The following is a 25,230-nucleotide window of genomic DNA, read 5'->3' on the forward strand; positions in this document are numbered from 1 at the left end:
CATGTGTTGTCTGAGTGAAATAAAAAAATGCAAATGGCATGGTAGTCATCCATTCGTCAAAAAGAAATTTTGACTGTATTGCAGGATGCCAACTCATAAGAGTTTATTTAAATGTTGTCTCTTAAAAAAACTGTAAGTATTTGTTGAGTGAATAATTAGTTAATGATTAGTGGTTTTTGCCTCCGCGACCGCCAAAGCCGCATTCCGCTTGGCCTGCCGGTACACATCAGCTGCCTCTGGAGTCCAACCGGCCAATAAAGTCTGATAGGCCACCTTCTTCAGCTTGACGGCATCCCTCATCTCCGGCGTTCACCACCGGGTCCGAGGGTTACCGCCGCGACATGCACCGATTCCAGATTTAATTAATAGTAAATCATATGTGACTCCCTATTACCAAATGATGTGTTCATGATCAGTGCATCATTAAGCACTTCTGAGTTATGTATCAACTGATGATGATTCATGCATTAGGTAATGCCTTAATGACCGCTAATTAATGCACCCTTATTGTTAAGTGTAACCAGTAATGCTTTAACTAATGCATGAATCATCATAAGTTAATACATAACTCAGAAGGTATTTAATTATGCATTGATCTTTAACACATAATTTGTTAATAGGGAGTCATATATGATCTACTATTAAAATCCAGCATCATTAATAAATTCCTATCGATATTAACACATGAACTGATGAGTTACATTTAGATTTTTTCATTTAGCAGACGCTTCTATCCAAAGCAACTTTCCAAGAGAGAGCTTTACAAAGTGCATAGGTCACTGATAATAACAACAAGATAGCCCCAAAACATTGCGAGTAGCCAAAACATTAAGCACATATTGTGAACAACCAAAATAAGTGCCAAAGGGAATAGGCCGTAAGGTGAACCCTGTTATCGTATCATCCGCTCCACAGTCTGGCATCTACACAATCTTTAGCTCATAAAAAAGAACTAATCGTGCCAAGCTACTCAAAAAAAGTTTGTCGCTGAAATTACAGTCAATTGTCGATGCGTCTATGTTTTAGGTAGAACTAGTTTCTTCAAAGCGTAATAGGATTTTGGTGGCACGGTCAACACGTGATCGGTATACACCAATAAGGTAGCCGCTTTTTTTCGCCATCTCAGAAGGGACTAACCTTCCAGCCAGTTAAATGAAATATTAACAGATAGAGGGCCCTATTTTGACAATTTGAAACACAAGTATCAAAACGCAAAGCGCAAGTAACTTTGTGGGATTAACTTCAGCTTGGTTGTTATTTTGACGGCGGGATAAATGACTTTGGCGCAAATCTAAAAAAAGGGTTGATCTGAAGTAGCTACATTACTAATGGGCGTGGTTTGGGCGTAACGTGCAATAAACCAATCAGAGCATCATCTCACATTCCCTTTAAGAGCAGCGCGTGTTCCATGGCGAATTGTTATTATAACGGCGGATTTGCCAGGCACACGCCATCAGATCACAGCCGAGGAGACCGACATTTTCGTCAGGGCCGTAAAAGATAGAGAAGTGACATTGTATGGGAAAGGCAGAGCAGTTTTCTCATTGAACTAAGTTGCCCACTCATGCTGCTCATTCAAATTATTATTATAATTTTTACATATACTAAATATTTTTAATTGTTATGTTTTTTAATTGTTTAGTTCTTTGAATTAGTTTAACAAATATACTCTTGTACTTAATTTATACCCGTATACGTTTATTGTTTGCACCTTCCTACCACAGTAAATCGCGTATTTTTGTAACATAGGCTAGATGGCGAATAAACCGAATTCTGATTCTGATGGGCATGGGAGAAGAAACCTAATCAAATTAGCTTCGGTTAAACAGTCATGGGAGGAAATTGCCACAGTTGTTACAAATCAAGTTCACATACATAGACATTTCTTATGAAAATCTTTTTACAATCATTGAAGAAATGTAACACGCCATAAATCAAAACAACGTAACGTAGCTTCCCAGATAGAAGCCCCTGGCCTCGCCAGCAGTGCGCACGGACCAAGCTTGCGCCCTTAAAATAGCATCTCAATAATGCGCCATTGACTGTAGACCACGTTTTTCTTGGTCAGTAGCGGAATTGTTTTTCGGAAACTGCAAGATAGCACCAGGGAATCTTTGCGCCGGAACACGCCTCCTTTTTCGCTGAACCGCCCACGGGAGCGCAAGGTCATTACGACGTGCGTCTGTGGATGGAAAAGTCGGCTTTGCGTCGAGTGCAAACTAGGAATGAATGACACTTGCGTCGTTGACTAAGTCATTTGTGCTGGGCGCAAGATCGGGCACTAAGACCGTCTTTGACTCACTCATACCGGTAGAAATCTGTAGTAATAATATTCTAAAGAATAAAAACTGTCTTTATTTTTGCACTGACTGTCTGTGTTCTACACACCTTCTCCATCACCTTTATTGTAAACCTTTTGCTATTGTACAGGCCTGCTCACATACAAGTAATTATCCCACCAGGCTGGTTTTACAGCTAGGTCTACCCCGTTACACCGTTAAAGAACAATTTATTAAACTCTTGACAATAACAGTAACATGACGTGTTGTTGCATTTAGCACTAACAAAGGCTTGTTTAAAAACCACTGTGAAAACAGAATGGAGGCTCTTTCGCTATACTCAAACTGTACATAAACTATTACCACCAACACAAGTCAAAGGCAGACATTCTAAGCCTGTCCTGTGCAGCAAAGGAGAACATGTGCTGAAATCAGTTTTGGCATGATACACTCAGTCTTGCTCAATCCCATATCTAGTCCAGCCCTTTGCAGGACAGACAAGTTTATGTGATAGATTTTTGTGATACATTTCCTACTGTTGCCTGCTTAGTTTTGGAACAATCCTTTCAGATGGTTCAGAGTACCAAGGATGCAGGTCTTTAGGACTGAACCAGGAGTTGATTTAGGGCAGGGCATATGCCAGTTTAGCTATTATACGTTTTAAAGTATCATAGCGTTTAACGTTATATTAGAATACAGATGAGTCACACACATGTTGTCCCCCTCGACTTATGTCGTTGTTGTAATTGTGCCAACACAAACAAAACTGAGGAACTGGAAGATAACTGTCCTGACACTGACAGTGAGGACAGAGACATAACCACACGGACATAACCACAAACATACTGTCTTCAGGGATTAATTTGTCTAAGGTGACTTCACTAAGTAATTTAACAGGGACAGACGTTACTGCAACACAAGTTGTAGTAACTAAAAGTAAGAGTGACAAAGTCTGATGTTTTATTCACCTGCACCCCTTGGGCATGTAAGGCTATAGCCTACCTTTTGCTGAACCTGATTTGGCTTGTTTAACAGGTGATTCATTATAGATGCTATGTCTCACAACTGATCTGTGAACCCTCTTAAGCAGTCTGAACAGGGCCGAATCTGGGCATGGGCAGGCTGAGCCCACCCAAACGTCTGTCTTGCCCACCCAATCAGAATGTGGAAAAGATAGCATTAATCTTGTCTTTCTAAAGATTTATACATTGGTTGAAAGCAGTCTGAGGCAGGCTGTGTGTTGAAAAGTTTGAGGGAGGGCTGTAGATTACCCCAACCCCCGCTCCTGGGTTTGAGGCAAAGGCCTCAGTGGATGTTGGTGGTATTGATTAGGTACCCGGCTCATGTGGTCGATGTTATTCTATTAACTCAAGTCCGGTCAATGTTATTCTATTAGGTCAAGTCAACATATCCAAAACTATACCCCCCCCCCCCCAAAAAAAAAAAACAATGCTACTAGCTTTTCATAGCATCATTTTTGCAAAGTTTGAAACCAATCCGAAATGGGTAAACTGGCATTCCATTTATTTGCTTACATCAAGAAAATGCCTGGAACTGTGCTTGCAGGTCCGAACAGGGAAGGAGAACAAAAGGGAACATTAGCCAATCGCTGATTTACCTGGAGCTGCAGTAGACAGTGTTAGAGCCATAAACGAGATGTGTATTATTTCTGGAATATTATTTGTAATACCTTGTTATTATAATGAATATCTCTGTTAAGTAGAGACTCTTATTTTGACACGTTGTTTTGATCATGTGAAGAGAGCATGTTTAGTTAGAAGGAACAGAGAGGCACGAAGGTTCACAGTTTTCTGACCGTGCTAGCTTAATCGTGAAATAAGAATCTTTTATTTATGTAAAGACATGGGTTGCTTGAACATTGATGAAGATTAAAAAACGTGTCCATTACTTTACCCGAGTGCTTCAAAGAATGTCACAGATATTCCTTTTTCTCCCGGTGGGAGTTTTTCTGGGAGTTTTTCCTTGTCTTCCTTGAGGGTTTAGGTTGGTTGAGGGGCAGTTCTATGGGCGCATGTGAAGCCCTCTGTGACATGCTTGCGTGTAAAAAGGGCTATACAAATAAATTTGATTTGATTTGATTTGATATTGGATCTGCTGCCATAAACAGACAGTTTTGCACATGGTTCCACACATACAATACACATACATACTGTCAAACAACTCCACAGTGGCAAAGCCCAGGGGATGGATGAAATCTGACCACAATGCTAAAAGCTTTGGATGTGGAGGGGGTGTTGTGGATCAAATACCTCTTCAACATTGCACGGAAGCCTGGGACAGTGCCTAAGGAGTGGCAGAAAAGTGTTTTTAAAAAGGGGGACCAGTAGTTGGCACCACTACAGGAGTAATTGGCATACTTCTCAGCCTCCCTGGTAAAGTTTACTCGGTAACACTTTATTTGAAGGGGTGTGAATAAGAGTGACATGACACTGTCATGGCACTGTCATAACCATGACATGACACATGAAAGGATGCTTATGAATGTTTATGAATGTTGTCATTAGGTGTCTTTCGGTGAATTATGTCATTTCTTATGCAAGGTTGACATTGTTTGTGATGTCTTTGTTATGACAACTTGACATTAGCTGAGACAAAATCACCTAGCAATGTCGTTGTCATAACAACTTGACATTAGCTGAGACAAAATCACCTGGCAATGTCTTTGTCATGACAACTTGACATTGACTGAGACAAAATCACCTGTCAATGTCTTTGTCATGACAACTTGACATTAACTGAGACAAAATAACCTGTCACTGTCTTTGTTATGACATCTTGACATTAGCTGACACAAAATAACCTCTCATAAACTAAATAGAAGGCCTGATTATCAAACTTGAAGAATATATTTAGCTTTATGTGAGGTTGTCTTGCTGTAGCCTCTCCAGTGCACCTGTTGTCACTTTCATTTGCACCAAAACAGGTGATATTGATTCATAATTGTTTATGCTTCCTAACTGGACTGATTGATATCCCTGAAGTTTAAATGACAGTGTAATATTGTGGTGATTATGTGTTCCATACATTTTAAGAGCAGTGTATTTAGCTTTGTGTTAGTACTAAATACTACTGTCTATATGTGGTTGGTGGATGATGGCTATCATGAGACCATTATAATTGTGTCATGAATATTTTCCTTGACCTCAAGTACAGTGGTAACATTTTAACTTGTCATTAAGATATCATTAAGTGTTATTACACTGTCAAATGCTTGTATAGCAGTGTCATGAATATTTTCCTTGACCTCAAGTACAGTAGTAACATGTTCACTTGTCATAAATATATCATTAAGTGTTATTACACTGTCAAATGCTTGTATAATAGTGTCATTAATATTTTCTTTGACCTCAAGTACAGTGGTAACATTTTCACTTGTCATAAAGATATCATTAGGTGTTATAACACTGTCCAATGCTTGTATAACAGTGTAATGAATATTTTCCTTGACCTCAAGTACAGTGGTAACATTTTCACTTATCATAAAGATATCATTAAGTGTTATTACACTGTCAAATGCTTCTATAACTATGTCAAACATTTTCTTTGACCTCAACAGTGTGACAATTTGGAATTGCCATAAAGATGCCATTAAGTGCTATAACACTGTCAAATGCTTTTATAACAGGTCATTAACATGTTCCTTGATCTCAAGTACAGTGGTAACATTTCCACTTGTCACAAATATATCATTAAGTGTTATTACACTGTCAAATGCTTCTATAACTATGTCATGAACATTTTATTTGACCTCAACAGTGTTACAATTTGGAATTGTCATAAAGATGCCATTAAGTGCTATAACATTGTCAAATGCTTTTATAACAGGTCATTAACATGTTCCTTGACCTCAAGTACAGTGGTAACATTTTCACTTGTCATAAATATATCATTAAGTGTTATTACACTGTCAAAAATATACACGTTAACTTCTTACTCAAACAGAGGGTTCCAACATATTTTCTCTGCAGGTACATTTTGTACAAAAAAAAATAAATACAAATCCAGCCATAACAGAAGATAGTTAAGTATTGGGCAACTTTAGGGTAAGAAACCATGTGATTAGCAGAAAGTCCTTGTTATTTTTCAGCTCCCAGTTGGCCTCCTCCAGGTATTTAACGCAGTCCTCAAGGTGTTCAATCTTTTGTCGATCCATATTGGTTTGTTGTCATCCTCCCACCATGTGTGCGTTTGGTGAAACAAGTTTCCATCTAGCTAGCAAGAGTTGTACAAAGTAAAGAACACAAGCACCATGTAATGTCAGCTCCATTAGTAAACTCACACAGTTCCTCAGGTAACTTTGGCTAATCTAGCTAGCTGTTTAAAATGCGCTCGCTAGAAGAAGAACAAATTATGCTAGCGTTACTGTACTAGTATGATAAGGCCTATGGAGTTAGCTTAGCTAGTGAGCTAACACCAGCTAACTTTACTTTGAACAAGAACGATCTATGTCAATGGTACAGTAAATTCCCGAAGACAATGCAAATATTATGTTTACCTTACCTCAAATAGCTCTAACTTTTTTGGCAACCTTGTGCATTTATATCGTCTATTTAAATCAGTCTGGAACTGATTTACTGTCTAAACAGTCTGCTCTGTCGTCGTTGCCAACGACTCAACGTTGGTCAAGTAAAGAGCGACAAGGGAAGGTCAAATTACGTCAGGGTTGCCAGGTCTGCGTGACAAAACCAGCTCAATGCCCAATCAAAACCAGCCCAAAACCAGCCCAATGGCCAATAAAACCATCCCAAAAACCAGCCCAATATCAGAACTCAAAATATGCCTCTGCCAAACCATATACACTGCTTTTAAAGTCCATAATTGTATCATTCTCAAATGTTTTGTAATCCTACAAAGTAACACCAAATGTTTAGTATGCCAGCAATAAAAGCGTACGTGTTGATCTGGAGACAGGTAGAATTTGGGTATAAATAACTTATTTTATTTAAAATCTGGATTTGTATTTTAATATGTTTACCCGAACAAGCGGACAAAAAATTCAACCCTCGGCCACACATCAAAAGCAGCCCAATTCCGCGGGGAAACTGCGGACCTGGCAACACTGAATGACGTACTTTCCTGTCTAACGGATAACTAATTTTTGGGCGCGACATTCAAGGAAATCAAGATCAGAAACGGGTTGTTTTTGGATTAGAAACTAGGCAATTACTGTTGCAATGGCAGGATTATTCCGATCACTTAAAAAAACACGTGAGGAATTCTTATACTAATAGGAACAAAAGAAGAATAGTTAGATGGATGCAGAAATTGGGTATACTGAAGAGTAGGATGAGCAAAATGTAAGCATGCATTTGGTGAAATTCGATTGATGGGTTGCGGTGGTAAATTAAGCATGAACTTGTCTCTATTTATGTTAGCTTGCTAGATGTAAGGGTACTGTACCTATTGTAATAATACGTTTTATTATTATTTGTATTAATGCTGCCCCTAAACTACTTGTGTAACTCAAAAGGTCCTTTGGTAAGAATTGCTAGAATTTATTATAGAGCCTGAAAGTTTGAAATTGGCATTAGGCTAGGCCTTCTAAAACATGTGGACAATAACGACAATATTATCTAATCTAGCTAATATGAAATTCGCTATTTGTATACAGGTGCGTTGGAGTTTGCCAAACTAAAACAACAAACCGAGACCGATCGACAAAAGATTGAACACCTCGAGGACTGTGTTAACTAAATACCTGGAGGAGGCCAACAGGGAGCTGAAAAACGACAAGGACTTTCTGCTAATCACATGGTTTCTTACCCTAAAGTTGCCCATTACTTAACTATCTTCTATGTTATGTCTGGATTTGTATTTATTTATTTTTGTACATTTGTACGTACATTTTTGTACTTTTGTTTTTTTTTAAACAAAATGTACCTGCAGATAAAATATGTTGGAACCCTGGTCAAGGAACATGTTAATGACCTGTTATAAAAGCATTTGACAGTGTTATAGCACTTAATGGCATCTTTATGACAATTCCAAATTGTAACACTGTTGAGGTAAAAGAAAATGTTCATGACATAGTTATAGAAGCATTTGACAGTGTAAAAACACTTAATGATATCTTTATGACAAGTGAAAATGTTACCACTGTACTTGAGGTCAAGGAACATGTTAATGACCTGTTATAAAAGCATTTGACAGTGTTATAGCACTTAATGGCATCTTTATGACAATTCCAAATTGTCACACTGTTGAGGTCAAAGAAAATGTTTATGACATAGTTATAGAAGCATTTGACAGTGTAATAACACTTAATGATATCTTTATGACAAGTGAAAATGTTACCACTGTACTTGATGTCAATGAAAATATTCATTACACTGTTATACAAGCATTTGACAGTGTAATAACACTTAATGATATCTTTCTGACAAGTGAAAATGTTACCACTGTACTTGAGATCAAAGAAAATATTCATGACACTATTATACAAGCATTTGACAGTGTAATAACACTTAATGATATATTTATGACAAGTGAAAATGTTACCACTGTACTTGAGGTCAAGGAAAATATTCATGACACTGTTATACAAGCGTTTGACAGTGTACTAACACTTAATGATATCTTTATGACAAGTGAAAATGTTACCACTGTACTTGAGGTCAAAGAAAATATTCATGACACTATTATACAAGCATTTGACAGTGTAATAACACTTAATGATATCTTTATGACAAGTGAAAATGTTACCACTGTACTTGAGGTCAAGGAAAATATTCATGACACTGTTATACAAGTATTTGACAGTGTAATAGCACTTAATAAAATCGTTATGACAAGTGAAAATGTTACCACTGTACTTGAGGTCAATGAAAATATTCATGACACAATTATAATGGTCTCATGATAGCCATCATCCACCAACCACATATGACAGTAGTATTTAATACTAACACATATCAATCAGTCCAGTTAGGAAGCATAAGCAATTATGAATCAATATCACCCGTTTTGGTGCAAATGAAAGTGAAAACAGGTGCACTGGAGAGGCTACAGCAAGTCAACCTCACATAAAGCTAAATATATTCTTCAAGTTTGATAATCAGGCCTTCTATTTAGTTTATGAGAGGTTATTTTGTGTCAGTTAATGTCAAGATGTCATAACAAAGACAGTGACAGGTTATTTTGTCTCAGTTAATGTCAAGTTGTCATGACAAAGACATTGACAGGTGATTTTGTCTCAGTCAATGTCAAGTTGTCATGACAAAGACATTGCCAGGTGATTTTGTCTCAGCTAATGTCAAGTTGTCATGACAACGACATTGCTAGGTGATGTTGTCTCAGCTAATGTCAAGTTGTCATAACAAAGACATCACAAACAATGTAAACCTTGCATAAGAAATGACATAATTCACCGAATGACACCTAATGACAACATTCATAAACATTCATAAGCATCCTTTCATGTGTCATGTCATGATTATGACAGTGCCATGACAGTGTCATGTCACTCTTATTCACACCCCTTCAAATAAAGTGTTACCGTTTACTCTAAGGTGCTGGAGAGGAGGGTTCGGCCGAATGTTGAACCTTGGATTTAAGAAAAACAATGCAGGTTCCATTTTGGCCGTGAAACGATGGACCAGATCTTCACTCTCGCAAAGATCCTGGAGGGGGCCTGGGAGGATGCCCATCCGGTCTACATGTGTTTCGTGGATCTGGAGGAGGCGTATGTCCGGGTCCCCCGGGAGATACTGTGGGAGGTGCTGCGGCAATACGGGGTGAGGGCATCCCTTCTTAGGGCGATCCAATCCCTGTACACCCAAAGCGAGAGCTGTGTCCGGGTCCTCGGCACAAAGTCAAGTTTGTTCCATGTGGGGGTCGCTTTGTCAACAATCCTGTTTGTGTTATTCATGGACAGGATATCGAGACATAGTCAGGGTAGGGAAGGGTTGCCGTTCGGTGGGCTGGGGATTTCATCTCTTCTTTTTCGGATTATGTGGTCTTCCTGTCATCAGGAGCTGAAGGTCCGTGACTCAGTGGATTGTTTCACAGTCGAGTGTGAAATGGCTGGGATGAGGGTCAGCACCTCTAAATCGGAGGCCATGGTTCTTACCAGGAAACCGATGGAGTGCTTACTCTGGGTAGGGAATGAGTAGATTTAATGGCTGCTAGGAACAGGATAATTTCTCTTAACAAGTCTTCCTCATATAAGAATTATTTACATTTAGTCATTTAGCAGACGGTCTTATCCAGAGCGACTTACAGTAAGTACAAGGACATTCCCCCCGAGGCAAGTAGGGTGAAGTGCCTTGCCCAAGGACACAACGTCATTTGGCACGGCCGGGAATCGATCTGGCAACCTTCAGATTACTAGCCTAATTCCCTCACCGTTCAGCCACCTGACTCCATCTACTTATTATAAGATTCTCAATGTACTTAAAACAAGAATTGTCATCTGGTTTTCACCCTCTCTCGACTTATTTTGAGCAAATTTGCCCTAACCTGGTTTATATCCAAGTTCTTATTTACTGAAAAAAATTAATAAATATCTTTAAATGTGTCAAAAAGTCTTAACAAGAATGCTCAAAACAAGTAGTCCAGGCCTATATTGAAATTTTGAGCAGTCTTCTTTTTAGGGTTCCTCCGTCAGGAGGACCCTATTGTGTTTGTTGGTATTATTAGGTTCCTCCGGTAGGAGGGAACCTATTGTTATTGTTGGTATTCTTATTCTTATTTTTCTTCTCCTTGCGCCCCAATATCTCAAAAAGTCCCTTGTCATAAATTTTCTAATTTGGCACATTGATACTACATCCAAGTGGGTACCCCCACACCAAATATGGGCCACATCGGACCATAGGGGGCGCCACAGGCCATGCCCAAAAGTCCAATTTTCAAAGTGATGGCATTTCCACCCCATTGCTCCAATTCTTCTGAAACTTGGTGTGCATGCCTCATTTTTCATGTGGAACAAAAAAGCCTCAAGGACCCATAAGGTCCGCCATGATGGATTTTCCTGTACAGTGATAATTTGGGAAAACATTCAAAATTCCTCTTCTCTTGAACCAAAGGTCTAATTGACTTGATATTTGGTGCATATATGTATCATTGACGTGTTTAAAAATGTTACTTAAGGTAATTGAATCTTGAATTTTGAATTTTGAATTTGAATTTGTTGTTAACACACAAAAAGCAAACTTTGGCACAATTTTCACAACCTTAACGTCATGTACCAATTGCTCGACCCAATTTATCACTACTTTACACTCCCTTCTTTGCATTAAACTCTGACTTTCCTTGTTTACACACTGATGTCAATTACACATCACCTTGTTGTCAAAACACTACACACAATGTTCAGTTATTGCACACACTTCTCAAGTTACGTCTCAAAGCATCAACCTACAACACACAACTATTCAAATCTCTAAACACTCAGGTCTGGTGAGCAATTTGCAATCAGGACTGCAGCATAAAAAGGGCCTTGAGCCTCTGTTTTGTTTGGTGAACAATGGAGAATGTAGACAACCAGAGAAGGAGAGGGGTAAGAGTGCGAGGAAGAGGAGGAAGAGGATGAGGAGAAGGAAGAGGAGGAGGAGCAGGAAGAGGAGGAGGAGAAGGAAGAGGAGGAGAAGGAAGAGGAGGAGGTGGAGGAGGAGGAAGAGGAGGAGAAGGAAGAGTAGGAGGAGGAGGAGGAGGAGGAGGAGGAGGAGGAGAAAGAAGAGGAGGAGGAGGAGGAAAAGGAAGAGGAGCAGGAGGAGGAGGACAACAAGGAGAAGAAGGAAGAAGAAGAAGAATGGTGATTTCTAGTGAGGTTTGGGCGACCGTGGTTGACCATGTGCTCAACCATTGTTTGACCATGAGGGAGGCTGGCCAGAGGGTTCAACCCAATCTAAGCCGCTTCACCGTTGCAGCCATAATAAGAACCTTTAGAATAGAGAACAGGTATGAAATCTATTTGCCTTGTGTACTGAAATACTGCATATCAATATAATAAAGTGTGCGCACAGTATTTGTATTTTGCAAGACTGAAAGAGAACCACACCGTGGAGGAAGAGCCTGCATTTTCACGGCTGAACAAGAGACAGAAATAGTGAATATGGTTCGCGAAAACAACCTTATAACACTGCGAGAGGTCCAAACCAGGATCCTGGCTGACCATGCTCAATTCAGAGACATCCAGACCGTCAGTCTCTCCACTCTGGACCGTGTTCTCCGAAAAATTCAATTGGGATGAAACAGGTGTACATAGTCCCATTTGACCGGAATTCAGACCGCGTAAAGGAGTTTTAAGTCCCATACATTCAGCACTGACACATGCTTTGTACCTGTAATCCAATATTGTTCCTTTTCTACAGTGTCTCAATGTACCCCACTGTGTTGACCTATCTGTGTCCATACTATAACTTGCATTATCATGCTGTCTGTTTCAGCGGATCCAGGAGCATGACACAGCCAATGAGCTGTTTGAATATATCTTCATTGATGAAGTGGGATTCAACCTCGTGAAGAGGAGGCGCCGGGGCAGAAATCTGATTGGCCAGCGCGCCATTGTTGAGGTCCCCGGCCAGCGTGGTGAGAACATAACAATGTGTGCTGCGATGAATCACCATGGGATCCTGCACCGTCATGCCCAACTAGGGGCCTATAACACTGCCCGTCTCATCAGCTTCCTGGATGGCCTGCATGACCTGCTGGTACCACCTGGCCAGATACATGACCCACAGCTGACAAATCACGTTGTGATCTGGGACAATATGAGCTTCCACCGGGCTGCTCAAGTGCATGAGTGGTTCCAGAACCATCCACATTTTTCAGTTGTGTACCTTCCACCTTATTCTCCTTTCCTGAACCCCATCGAGGAGTTATTTTCAGCTTGGAGGTGGAAAGTATATGAACGTGACCCACAGGGCCGGGTCCCACTGCTCCAGGCCATGGAGGAGGCTTGTGGAGATGTGAGTGTTGAGGCCTGTCAGGGCTTCATGCACCACTCGCAGCGTTTTTTTCAACGCTGCTTGGACAGGGAGAACATCGCCTGTGATGTGGATTATGCCCTCTGGCCAGACAGGAACCAGAGGCGTGATGCCTAACTCAGTTTTGTGAGCGGGGGGGGGGGGGGGGGGGGAGGGGGGGTTGAGCAGGCCCATTGACAGTCTCGTACTCTTCAAAAATAAAACTTTTTTTCCTGCATAATTGTGTGCTGTTTTATGTTTGACTATGAAAAAAGTAGGCCTTTACTGACACATTTCACGAAAGGAGAAATGGCTTATTCTCCAGAATCATTGTCATTCATATGGTGTGTTCCATTTTGGGAATTGTGTTTTCAATTTTGCACTACTGTGTGCTGTGAATGGTTAGTAGTGTGTAGCAAATGCTTTTTGTGTGTACTGTTATGAATGGTTTGTGTGTCATTTGAAAATATGGCTGTGTGTACAAAATGAGAACACGAGTTCCATTTTGTGAACAGGTGAGATATTTGATGGCAAAGAGTCCTCTTGCAAAGGGAGTGTCAGGTTTAGCATTTTGTGTGTGAGGTTTTGAGTTTTGTGTGTGCAGTTTTGAGAAATACGTTATTGTTTTGAGAAACGTGCGTTAACAATTGTGAAAAACTGTAAGAGGAGATCAATTTAGAAGGTTTTCACAAAATGTCGCAGTACAGGAAAATCCATCATGGCGGACCTTATGGGTCCTTGAGGCTTTTTTGTTCCCCATGAGAAATAAGGCATGGATACCAGTTTTCAGGCATTTGAGTAAGGGGGCACTGGGGAAATCATGTAGACTTTGGGCGTGGCTTATAGCACCACCTATGGACGTACGTGGGCCATTAGTGGTCTAGGAGTAGTGAGTGACCTGTTGTATCATTGGGCCAAATTGGAAAAAGATCGGGTCCAGGACTTTTTGAGCTATTGAGCCATTTCATAGAGAAGAGGAAAAATAATAAGAATACTAACAAAAACAATAGGTTTCCTCCTACCGGAAAAACCCTTATAATTAGGCCATAATTGCCCACCCAGGCTAGCTACCAACCCACCCTTCTTTTGCTGTCAGTAACCGGGCCTGAGTCTGAACATGTTCTCACACATCATCAAGCATACTCACGACCAGAGGGAGTTCCTGCCCTGCGTGATGACCCCGGTGAACTTGGTCAACCTTCTGGCGTCCACCTCGAACCACTGCAGAGGGTCAAGCCTCCCTGCGCACCAGCCTCCGTCATACAAATCATCTTCATAGAGGGCAGCCTTCCAGAGACAGAAAAGCACCTTAGACCCGTTTCTCAATTTTTCATTCTAAGGGCGCTCTACAAATGCTCTTAGAACGTTATTAAGAAGATCTTAGCGTTAAGCTTGTTAACGAATCTGGGAAACCCGGCCAAGATAAGTACCTAATTAGTCTTCCAAACAGGTTTTCAGTAAATCAGGTTTGATGATAGTCAGGTGATAATCATGATGAATATTGTCATTTTACATGATCAAGGCTTCAATTCGACATAAGATAATTTAAATGCAACATAAATTGAATGATCTTGTGTAAAAGTGTAAATGGGCAAATCAGAGAACAGGAAAGATTGTTTCTGGTGTTTTGTCCTTTGTTATCAGTGCTTAGAATCTGAACACTGAAAAGAAAATTATTTGCTTTGATAATGCATTGGGCCTGAATCAAGAGGACACATCTGTTTTATCTGTGTACATAAACACACATACACACACACAGCATCATGACAGCCTACAACCAACGCATTGTTTGTTAGTCCCTCAACAGATACAACACATTAAATGGCGTGTGTGGAATGAAATGTACAGAATCTGGCAGTGCTGACTCCAGATGATGATGAGGCAACTGGAGAGTACACTAGTTCATTTCCTCTATGAGGAGCAGCTCGCACTAACAGGAAATACCTCTTTTCCCAGTTGCCAATCCGCTTTATGAGGTTTGGGGATGTTTCCCATGTTTTATGGCAACAGTATTGTTTTCTCTAGAGTCTGCAGAGCCATGCCATGTAAAAGGGAGCTATATGCCATCAAAATGGAACCAAGCAATTAGTATGACATTTTGTTGATATCTTTGCACAATGAGACCATTGAGATATCTCTACACAATTACAGGCAACCAAGACTTAATTGATTTATGTTTTTTTCAGTGAGTATTGCAGGCGACTGCAAAAACCTAGTTGCAACCTCGGTTGCTATTTCAGCGGTCTGTCCCACCTGGATGTTGAGGCGACCCCTGTGAGCTCCAAGCCCGTAGCGTCCCATGGTGGAGGCATGAAGCTGGAAGTCATCAATCTTCAGTGTCTCCAGTCCCATCGGAGGGCATTCTATGAAAAAAAAGAAGAAAAAAACTAGGTATGGCTCAGTACTACTTTTATACTGTTGTGGATGAATCTGTTAATTCCAATCGTTATCATAACTTTATGTAGGTGTTTTTAGGCATGTGATTGAAGTCTTGCATGACATGTTATGTGTTTATCATTGTTGTGTGGATTGTCCATGTGCATGGAAGAAAGTTAAAAATGTGTTCCCAGTTTGACTCGCTAGCATGATCAACTGTCACTTTACAACCTCAATGATAACATTAATCACGCTCCAGTCAGGTGGTGGCTGTAGAAAAATGGTTGATTATGTCTGAGTGTACATGTGTCATCTACTTGAGGTTTATATTCTTTCACTTTTTGTATGGGCTCAACTACATTAACTCAGTAACATAGCAAAGTCACGACAAAGCTTTTTTTGTCTTCTTTTAAATCAACCAGTTACTTGCTACCACATTGTGGCTGGAGACTTGAACATTGGGAAGTTATGACAGAGGAATTACAGACTTCACTCATTACTACAGTTTTAGCATTAGGGCTTCAAACAATACTTTTTATCCACTCAGTTTGCTTCAAGCAGAATCATTATTGGTGGCCATTTTGAATGAATGAATACAGCTTTGGCACAAATTTTGCAAAAGATCTTCAGACCATAATCACCTTGACATGTCAAAATAGGACTGAATTACAGTTGTTTAAACTTGGGCCAAATCTGACCACACTTGCCACAGGAGAAACAGCTTACTTTTGTATACATAACTGTACACAGCAATTCCCAGCACTGAGAATGGCTCACTGGGATAAGACGGGCTCCTTTGAAGTGCATGGTCGTAGGTTAGAATCCAGCCACAGTCATCAAGCATGTCATGATACTGGTTCATCTGTTTAGTGAAGCCAGGTATGCCACAGTAGCTGTCTAGCGGTATAATCATAATGGTTACGATAATGTTTCATTCTCAGGGGATTTATACTCAAGAAGACTCAGATTTATTGTGCTTTGTAGATGTGTCCTCTAACCTCTAGGGGGGCGATCCCGTGTCACATGTTAACTTGCAATACCAGCTGAATTGATGCCGCCATTTTATTTGCTACATCACAGCGTCAACACACGTTAGCAACGACACATCGATACAACGTGCATAGATGTGCTGCCGTTGCACAGCGAGTAACGTATTGTGCCGTGGTGTACTAACAGCACATGTACATTCAAGCAAATCAAGACTTGCATGTACAGTAAGTAATGTCACATTAAATAATGTATTTAAACTCAAAGTTGTGTGGTGCGTCGCTGTCTTCGATGCCACAGCCTAGACTTTGTCAAAAGAAACATTGTAATTTCAGGCACTTTAGCCATTTCCACCTAAATAAATGTCAAGCTTATTCACGTTTTTGGGGGCATATTTTTAGTTAGCAGATGGTACTGTTTGAATTGCAATTCCATCTGAAATACTGCCTGTTACAATAGCTTGTTTCAAAGGGGGTTCTTATTCTTAATGAATTATGTAATATGAGTAGGCTAACTACATGCTTGAAAATATCACTAGAAAGGAAACACTTAAGGGGATGACCAACCTGCAACCGACACAAGCAAGCATACCCTACAATTTCCCCAGAAATTGTACCCTCTGTAATTATTATTGGTGGCCAAGCAGCGAAGCTGGGGAGCCACTTAAGTGTTTCTACCTTTTCTTGATGTTCTCTCATATATATATTTATTCCTTTTTTCTTGTTTCTTTTCCCACCCCTAAGGATCTGTCAATATTTGGACTACATAGACAACATAGGTGTCAAAACTTAAGGGGACGGACCCACCTGCAACCGACGCCAGCGAGCACACCCTACAATTTCCCCAGAAATTGTACCCTATCTAGTTACACATCTTCTCTCATTGGAGTCTATGGCAGCCCCTAGAACCATATGGTAAAAAGTTGTGAAATTTGGCACACTTTAAAGACCGTCCCCTCTTTAAGTTTCATGTCTCCCATTCAGCACTCTAGCACCACCAACGGGTCAAAGTTGGACTTGTGTTTACACACATACCTTTTGAACCGTTTGACCAATTTTCAAAAATGGATCAACACAAGTTCAAAACACCGTATGACGTAAATTTCCGGCTATATAGATTTCCGCCATTTTGAATTTTAAGGAAAAAGTTTCTTCGCATCTCCTCCTTCCATTTGTGTGAAATCTTTCCCAAAATTGGCACATATCATCGTCACAGCAACCCTCACTAAACATTTTGAAAGGATTTTTGATTTTCAAAACCATTTGTCCGGTACAGCAAATCTAAATTGGCAGCAAAGACTGAATGCAAAAGACACCAAACAGGAAGTTGGGTCATATCTCAGTAAATCCTTGAGAAATCAACACCAAACTTGGTATGATGTCTCAGAACCCTCTTCTGAGGATGTCCAAACAATTTGCTGTCATGTGATCACTGGGCGTGGCCGCAGGAAGCAAAAATGGGTTTTGGCCAATAACTTAATTTGTTTGCCTTTATTCAGTGATTCCTTTGTCTCATGATATCTTGGGACATCCCGTGTGTGACACATGATAACTTGTGATAACAGCCGAATTGATGCAGCCGCCATTTCGAATTACTGAAAAAAAATTTTTTCTCTAGTCCTACAAAGTGTGTCCAATCTTCACCATATTTGCCAGATATTATCTTCAGACCAAGCCTCACAAACGCTATGACATGTTTTATTTTATTTTGATGTGCCGTTAAGCCAGCAAACAGGAAGTTGGTACGTATATCAGCAAATCTTTGATGGATTCACACCAAACTTGCTGCATGCACTCAGAACCCTGTTTTGAGGATGTAAAAAAAAAAAATCTGCGTCATTTGACTGCTTCGCCACCTCATTGCTGCTTGCAGCTATATATATTTTAATTTCTTTGTCAGTGGGTAAACGTACAAAATCAGCAGGGGATCAAAACATTTTTTCCCTCTCTAAGTGTTACGCCATAATGCCCCTCCCCCATATGCACCTAGCAACTGCGGAGCAGAAGGGTAGTTAACCTTTACGACACTAGCCTAGCCTATTGTATGAATGAATGAATGAACGAACAAGCTAACAAAACAATATTAAACTCGAAGGGGGTAATGTGGGAATTAGGTTAAACTGAAACAAGGAATGTGGTGTATAATTGCATGAAATGTATGATGACAAATGGCTACCAATTTTCCCAAGCAAATACCAAGAAAAAAGTTGCGGCAGTTTGTCCTTCGACTACACTTGCAAAATCCGCGATGGGACTGAGCTTGAATAGCTTCTGCAACTTTTTTTTGTACAAAATCGCTGTCAATCAAAAGGAGATGCAGTCTTTAGACAGACCTTCCAATCATCACGCTGAAGCCCGGCGTCCAGACCAGCCCAGCCCACTCCTCCATTCACCCCCAGAGCCGCAATGTTCGTGGGCGGGACATAAATCGCAGCATTTATCCAATGACCATACAGTTTGAAGCACTGAAAAAAACTGTTCAAAGCATCCCCATTGAAGTCCATGGACAGCTCCCTATCCCCCTCCCATTTCTCCTCTATTGTAAAATCGTCCCACCTCACACTGCCACCCTGTTAACCATTTTAACTGCATCTCTTGACTCTCTCTGTCCCTTGTCAACCAGGCCTGCACAATCTTCTCCCTCCTGCCCAAGGCTTACGGATGTTATTCGTGAAGAACGGTCCACCCTTCGGGCAGCTGAGAGGAGATGGCGCAAGTCCAAGGCGGTCTGGACCTTGATAAGTATCACTCCCTCCTTAAATCCTTCTCTTCTCACATAACTGGTGCTAAAACCCTTTACTTTCTGACCAAAATTAACTCTGCTTCAAACCCCTACAAACTTTTTTCTACCTTATCCACCCTTCTTAACCCACATCCCCCACCCCGTCCCTCCACCCCGACAGCATACGACTTTTTCTCCTTCTTTGAGAAAAAAGTCGCCGACATTAGCAGTCGGTTCCCTAAACCCACCTTTCTTACCCTCTCACCCTCCATTACTGATCCAATTAAATGTCTAAACTCTTTCTCTCCCCTGCCCGAGGCAGAGATCTCTGACCTCATTCTCTCTCATTGCCCCACCTCCTGTCCCCTTGATCCTATCCCCTCCCCTCTCTTTCAAACCATCAACCCCTCCATCATAACTTTTCTTCTCCATGTCCTAAACTCCTCTCTTACCTCCGGCACCTTTCCCTCTGCCTTCAAACAGGCCAGAGTTACCCCTCTACTCAAAAAACCCTCCCTTGACCCTGCCGTCCTCCAGACCGGTATCACTGTTACCCTTCTTTTCAAAAGCAATTGAATGTGCTGTATCTAAGCAACTGTTAAACTTTCTCTCTCATAACAACCTGATTGACCCCAACCAATCGGGCTTCAAGACTGGCCACTCCACAGAGACTGCCCTCCTTTCAGTCACCACTCTGCCAGAGTAGCTTCCAGGCCATCCGTCATCATGCTGCTGGACCTTTCTGCAGCATTTGATATGGTTAATAACCAGATCCTGCTCTCAAGACATTCTGAGATGGGCATCACTGGCACTGCACTCCAGTGGATCTCATCCTACCTGTCGGGAAGATCCTACCAGGTCGCCTGGGGAGGCAAACTGTCAGACCCTCGCCAGCTCTCCACTGGTGTCCCACAGGGCTCCGTCCTTGGACGCCTCCTCTTCTCTGTGTACACCACCTCACTTGGAGGTGTACCATCACCTCCAATGGCTTCTCCTACCACTGCTATGCTGACGACACGCAGCTGTACCTGTCGTACCCCCGGACCAATCCGGGGATCTCAGCTAGGATTGAGGCCTGCCTCACAGACATCTCCGCCTGGATGACCGAACACCACCTCCAGCTGAACCTCGCCAAAACAGAACTTCTCATCTTCCCGGCTAAACCCTCCATCTCCCACGATCTCTCCATCACCCTGGGATCTGCGACGGTGACCCCTTTATCCTCTGCCAGGAACCTTGGGGTTACCCTGGATAACGAGCTCTCCCTCACGGCCCACATTGCTGCAGTCTCCCGGTCGTGTAGATTCACCCTCTACAACATCCGGAAGATCAGGAGATACCTGTCTGAGCACTCCACCCAGCTGCTAGTCCAAGCACTTGTCCTCTCCAAGTTGGACTACTGCAACTCGCTGCTCTCTGGTCTCCCAGCATGCGCAATCCGCCCTCTTCAGAGGATTCAGAACGCAGCGTCCCGCCTGGTCTACAATCTACCCAGCCGCTTCCATGTTACCCCGCTCCTCATCTCTCTTCACTGGCTACCCATCACGCCCCGTATCAGATACAAGACCCTGGTACTGACCTTCCGAGCAGAGAACGGGACTGCACCGTACTACATCAAGTCTCTCCTTCAGCCTTACACCCCCACCTGCCACCTACGGTCTTCTTCAGACAACCGCCTGGTGGTCCTACTACTCAAGACCGCCCGGTCTCAACACAAGCTCTTCTCCTGTCTGGCCCCCCAGTGATGGAATCAACTCCTCACCTCCATCAGAGACACTGACTGTCTCTCCACCTTCAAGAAAAGGGATGGTTTGCTTGACCCAATGTTAGTTCCCTCAAGGATCACAATGACTCTTGCTTAGAGACTTATTGCTCTTGTGGTTAGTGGTAACTGAGTAACATTTTTGTACTCGCTGTGATATATAGTTTTTATTGTTGCTTGTTTTTCCACAGGTACACTTGCACTTATAGCGGTTCATGTTGTTTAATTGTAACTTGTTTAACTACATGCTCTTGTGGTTCTGCCCTTTGGCACTTATTTTGATTTTTCACAATATGTGCTTCATCTTTTGGCTACTCACAATGTTTTGGGCTATCTTGTTGTTATTATCAGTGACCTATGCACTTTGCAAAGCTCTCTCTTGGACATCGCTTTGGATAAAAGCGTCTGCTAAATGAATAAATGTAAATGTAAATAATAAAGGTCAGGAACCATTGTGAGTTTAGCTAAAGCCTAGAACATTTACCATCAACTCTAAAACACACAAAGGTACATACTCATCCACACAAACCAACAAGTTCAAGTCTTTTATTTGTCAGGTACACAGAACAACACAAGGTCAGACTGGGCACTGAAATTCTTAAGACAAGACAATGCAAGCACCTGGCTTAACATAACATAAGTACACAGAACATAATTTACATCCATGCTGAGCTTAAATAAGTGAAACTTCCTAAATATACAGATAGCAATAAATAATCAACTATACTAACCATAATACACTATACTAACCCTAAATGCACATAAAACCTAATTACATAATAGCCTATTCTAACCTATGTGAATTACAGTACAATAGTGCAAAATTACAGATCAGTGACTATGTCAATGACCATACAGGAGCCTGATGGCAGCGTACAGAGAGGCACAGTAGTGCAATGTTACTGATAGTGCAACCAGTAGCTGAAAGTGACAAAGACTTTAAAGTGTTTAAAGTGACTAGTGTGCAGTGAATTAATGTCCATATCAGTGTCTATTCAGAAGCCTGATGGCCCTTGGGTAGAAACTGTTGTCCAGTCGGCGTGTGCGCGACCGGATGCTGCGGTAACGCCTGCCAGAAGGCAACGGGGTAAAGAGACTGAAGGATGGGTGGTAACAGTCTCTTAGAATCCTGCCAACTTTCCTAAGGCAACGTGTGTGGTAGGTGTCCTGTAGGGCTGGGAGCTTCCTGCTGATGATGAACTCAGCAGAACGGACCACACTTTGTAGGGCCTTGCGGTCCCTGTCTGTGCAGCTCCCATACCACACTGTGATGCAACCAGTCAGAAGGCTCTCTACAGTGCATATTTAAAAGTTAGTGAGGATGACTGAGTCCATACTAACCTTCTTCTGTCTCCTCAGGAAGAAGAGGCGTTTACGGGCCGCTTTGACCACCTTGTCCGTGTGAACAGACCAGGTGAGGTTGTTGCTGATGTTCACCCCGAAGAACTTGAAGCAGCTGACCTTCTCCACTTCAGATCCGTTGATGAGTAGGGGTGCATGCTCCTCCTCCTGCCGCCTCCAATACCCACAATCATCTCCTTGGTCTTGCTGATGAGAGGGTATTGTCCTGACACCATGATGTCAACCTCCTCTGTAGGCTGACTCGTCACTGTCAGAGATGAGGCCCACGATGGTTGTGTCGTCAGCAAACTTAACAAGGAGGTTGGAGCTGTGCGTTGCCGCACAGTCGTGAGTGAACAAGGGGAACTGGAGAGGGCTGAGCACACAGCCCTGGGAGGTGCCTGTGTTGGTGATCAGTACGGATGAGGTGCGGTCACCGATTCTCACCACCTGTGGCCTCCTTGTCAGGAAGTGGAAGATCCACTTTTTCACGGATTTTCAAACATTTGAGCTCTCATTTTCTCAAAGGCGGAGAAGAATACCCAGGGCTTGGTTTTTACCTATCAAAATTTCTAGCCAATGGGGGACCAAAGGCAGGCTAGGGGAAATCATATTAATGATAATAATAATCTAATGATAAAAATAAAATAACCTCCTAAAGTGAAGTCTTCATGTCATGGGACCTTTAACCTATTTGGAAAATGTTACTTTTCTGGATTTACTGTCAGTGTCACATAATCGCTCATCTCACATCCCATTCGCTATTCACTTCGCTAGTCAATCTACAGTACTTCAGACAGGCTGCGGCCAACATGACATGCCAATTATTTTGTCCATAAAAATCTTGATTTTATAGACTAGAAATATCAGAGTTGGCGAACGTTTTCTATTACAAAACGCATGAAAACATAAATTAATGTTTGTAAAAACAAATACTTGGCAAGTGACCATGGTATAAGCGGGATGATGTGAATCACGTTGGATCTTATGGAATGGCTGTCTCTCTGTGACATAATGATCACACGGCAATGACCCCCCCCCCCCCCCCCCTTCACTTATGATGGATCCACATTTAGACTTTGCTGGACGTCACCCAGCTATATCTGTGCTTTCAGGTAAAACTCTGAAAGTACACAGCTTTTTTGCTCAGATCATGCTGCTTGAAGACTACAACAAACCACAGCTATGTGCTTTCAAAGTAAGTATTTCCTCTTAGTCATGTGTCTGTTTGTCCATGTAGCATGGACCGCACATGGTTTCCATTGCTCCACAGTCCCATGGCCAAAGCTGTCCTCAAATGAACACTGGAGGAGGGGTAGGAAGATGAAGGCGGTAAGGCTCTCACAATACAAACATCCTTCCTCTATTTAACAGTTTATGCATGCATGGCTTTGAATTGCAGTCTCCAGCTTTGTTGTGCCTCCTTTCTTGTTAGCTTGTTGGAGACAGACTTGGCCTGCCTGGCAGGCTAGACAAGTGAGTGTATTAAAGTGTATTTTAGCTCATGTTCACCCTGAGGTAAAATATGGCCTTGGTAAAAAGCTTTGAACCCAGGGATCAGAACTCATTAGGGTCAGCCTGGCCCTTGTAACAGGCCAAAAGAACAAGCCTAACAGGATAAACAAATAAACGCATGCCATCCTTGCCAGCAGAAACTTTGTGAACATGGCAAACAATGCACACAGAAAAAAACACATGATCTGGCTTTAATGATGGAGATGCAGACAAACTGTCAGTGTCTGCAAAGCGGTTCACAGGATATCAATGCTTTTAATCAAAACATAAGGGTAGGGTATATGGATCTGAATGGATCCATATGGATGGATCTGTTCCAGTGTTGTAGTACTCAAGACCGGTTTTGGTCTCGCGACCACATTTTGAAGTTCTCTGTCTTGTCTCGGAATCGACTGCATTACTCGGTCTTGTCTCGGACAAAGAGGACTCTGGATTTCATTTCAAGACCGGTCAAGACCACAACTGCGAGAGTATCACTAAATTGCCTGTGCATTGTTTAATTTACTTGTTAATATAATTACTGTTATTGGATGTAAAACGTCACGCTTCAATGCAACCAATAACTTAACTAATTTCTAATTTGAAATTACCCATCAGCCCCTCCTCACACCCCAAAACTGAATGAGGAAGATTGGCAGAACAGTGGCTGTCTGAAGATGTTGGCCAAATCAGCTATAATTAGATATTTTTACATGAACCACAAAGAGTTTACAATAACGTCCAAAAGAAAACACAGTTTGTGCAAATTCGGTAAACAGACGCTCACTGAGACGGCGGCACTAGGCCTACATCAAACTTTTACCAGCATTTAGAAAGAAAACATTTAAAACAGTAAGGCGTAAGCAAAGCTAGCTACCTAACGTTTGCAATGTGCCTCTGTACCAAAACTCTTTAGAAATCTCTTCCCCCATTACACAAAGATATTTAGCTAGTATTAGCTATGTAACATACTGTATGTTTCAGGGCGACGGGCATTAGTTTCAGTTGCTTGCCAGATTTTGTTTGTGATAACGAGTCAGGCCACATAAAGCAATGTAGCTAATGATGAATATAAAATTATGTTCTCAATGTTCACTCATGTCAGCTGCATACCTCTCCCGACTTCATAATGTTAAGTTAAACGCTGCGGTACCGTGCTCCTTCACTTGGGGAAGAGAGAGTTGTGAAAGCAGAGAGCGAGTTCTAATAATAAAAAAAAAAAGCATAGGCTGTTTTGCCTGGCCATAAGTACTCAACACTACTTTGAGTGCAAATCTTTTGTTCAAATACAGTTACAGATCAAATCTAACTTATTACCTAGTTGCTTGTGTATTTTGAGTGGTCT

At 41.6% G+C, this 25,230-nt stretch overlaps 1 protein-coding gene and 1 long non-coding RNA gene across 7 annotated transcripts in view; one reads left to right on the forward strand and one right to left on the reverse strand.

Moving 5' to 3' along the window:
- cpxm2 (carboxypeptidase X (M14 family), member 2) overlaps positions 1 to 25,230 on the reverse strand; it is a 158,296-nt gene that overhangs the window by 120,620 nt on the left and 12,446 nt on the right. For all 6 annotated transcript variants that reach the window (XR_006956925.1, XM_047032008.1, XM_047032004.1 and 3 more), the window contains 2 exons: positions 15,458 to 15,567; positions 14,352 to 14,491 (listed from right to left, as the gene is read on the reverse strand). Coding sequence is in view for 5 of the 6 variants with exons in the window: in XM_047032008.1 (XP_046887964.1) it covers positions 14,352 to 14,491; positions 15,458 to 15,567 (250 nt within the window). In the remaining variant the exon portion in view is untranslated. The remainder of the gene's footprint in view (positions 1 to 14,351; positions 14,492 to 15,457; positions 15,568 to 25,230) is intronic.
- On the forward strand, positions 14,500 to 19,230 carry LOC124475420. Its single transcript, XR_006956926.1, has 3 exons — positions 14,500 to 15,292; positions 15,391 to 15,595; positions 19,190 to 19,230. It is a non-coding gene; the product is annotated as an uncharacterized LOC124475420 (long non-coding RNA).

The sequence above is a fragment of the Hypomesus transpacificus genome, chromosome 13, assembly GCF_021917145.1.
Source record: "Hypomesus transpacificus isolate Combined female chromosome 13, fHypTra1, whole genome shotgun sequence".
Taxonomy (NCBI): Eukaryota; Metazoa; Chordata; class Actinopteri; order Osmeriformes; family Osmeridae; genus Hypomesus; species Hypomesus transpacificus.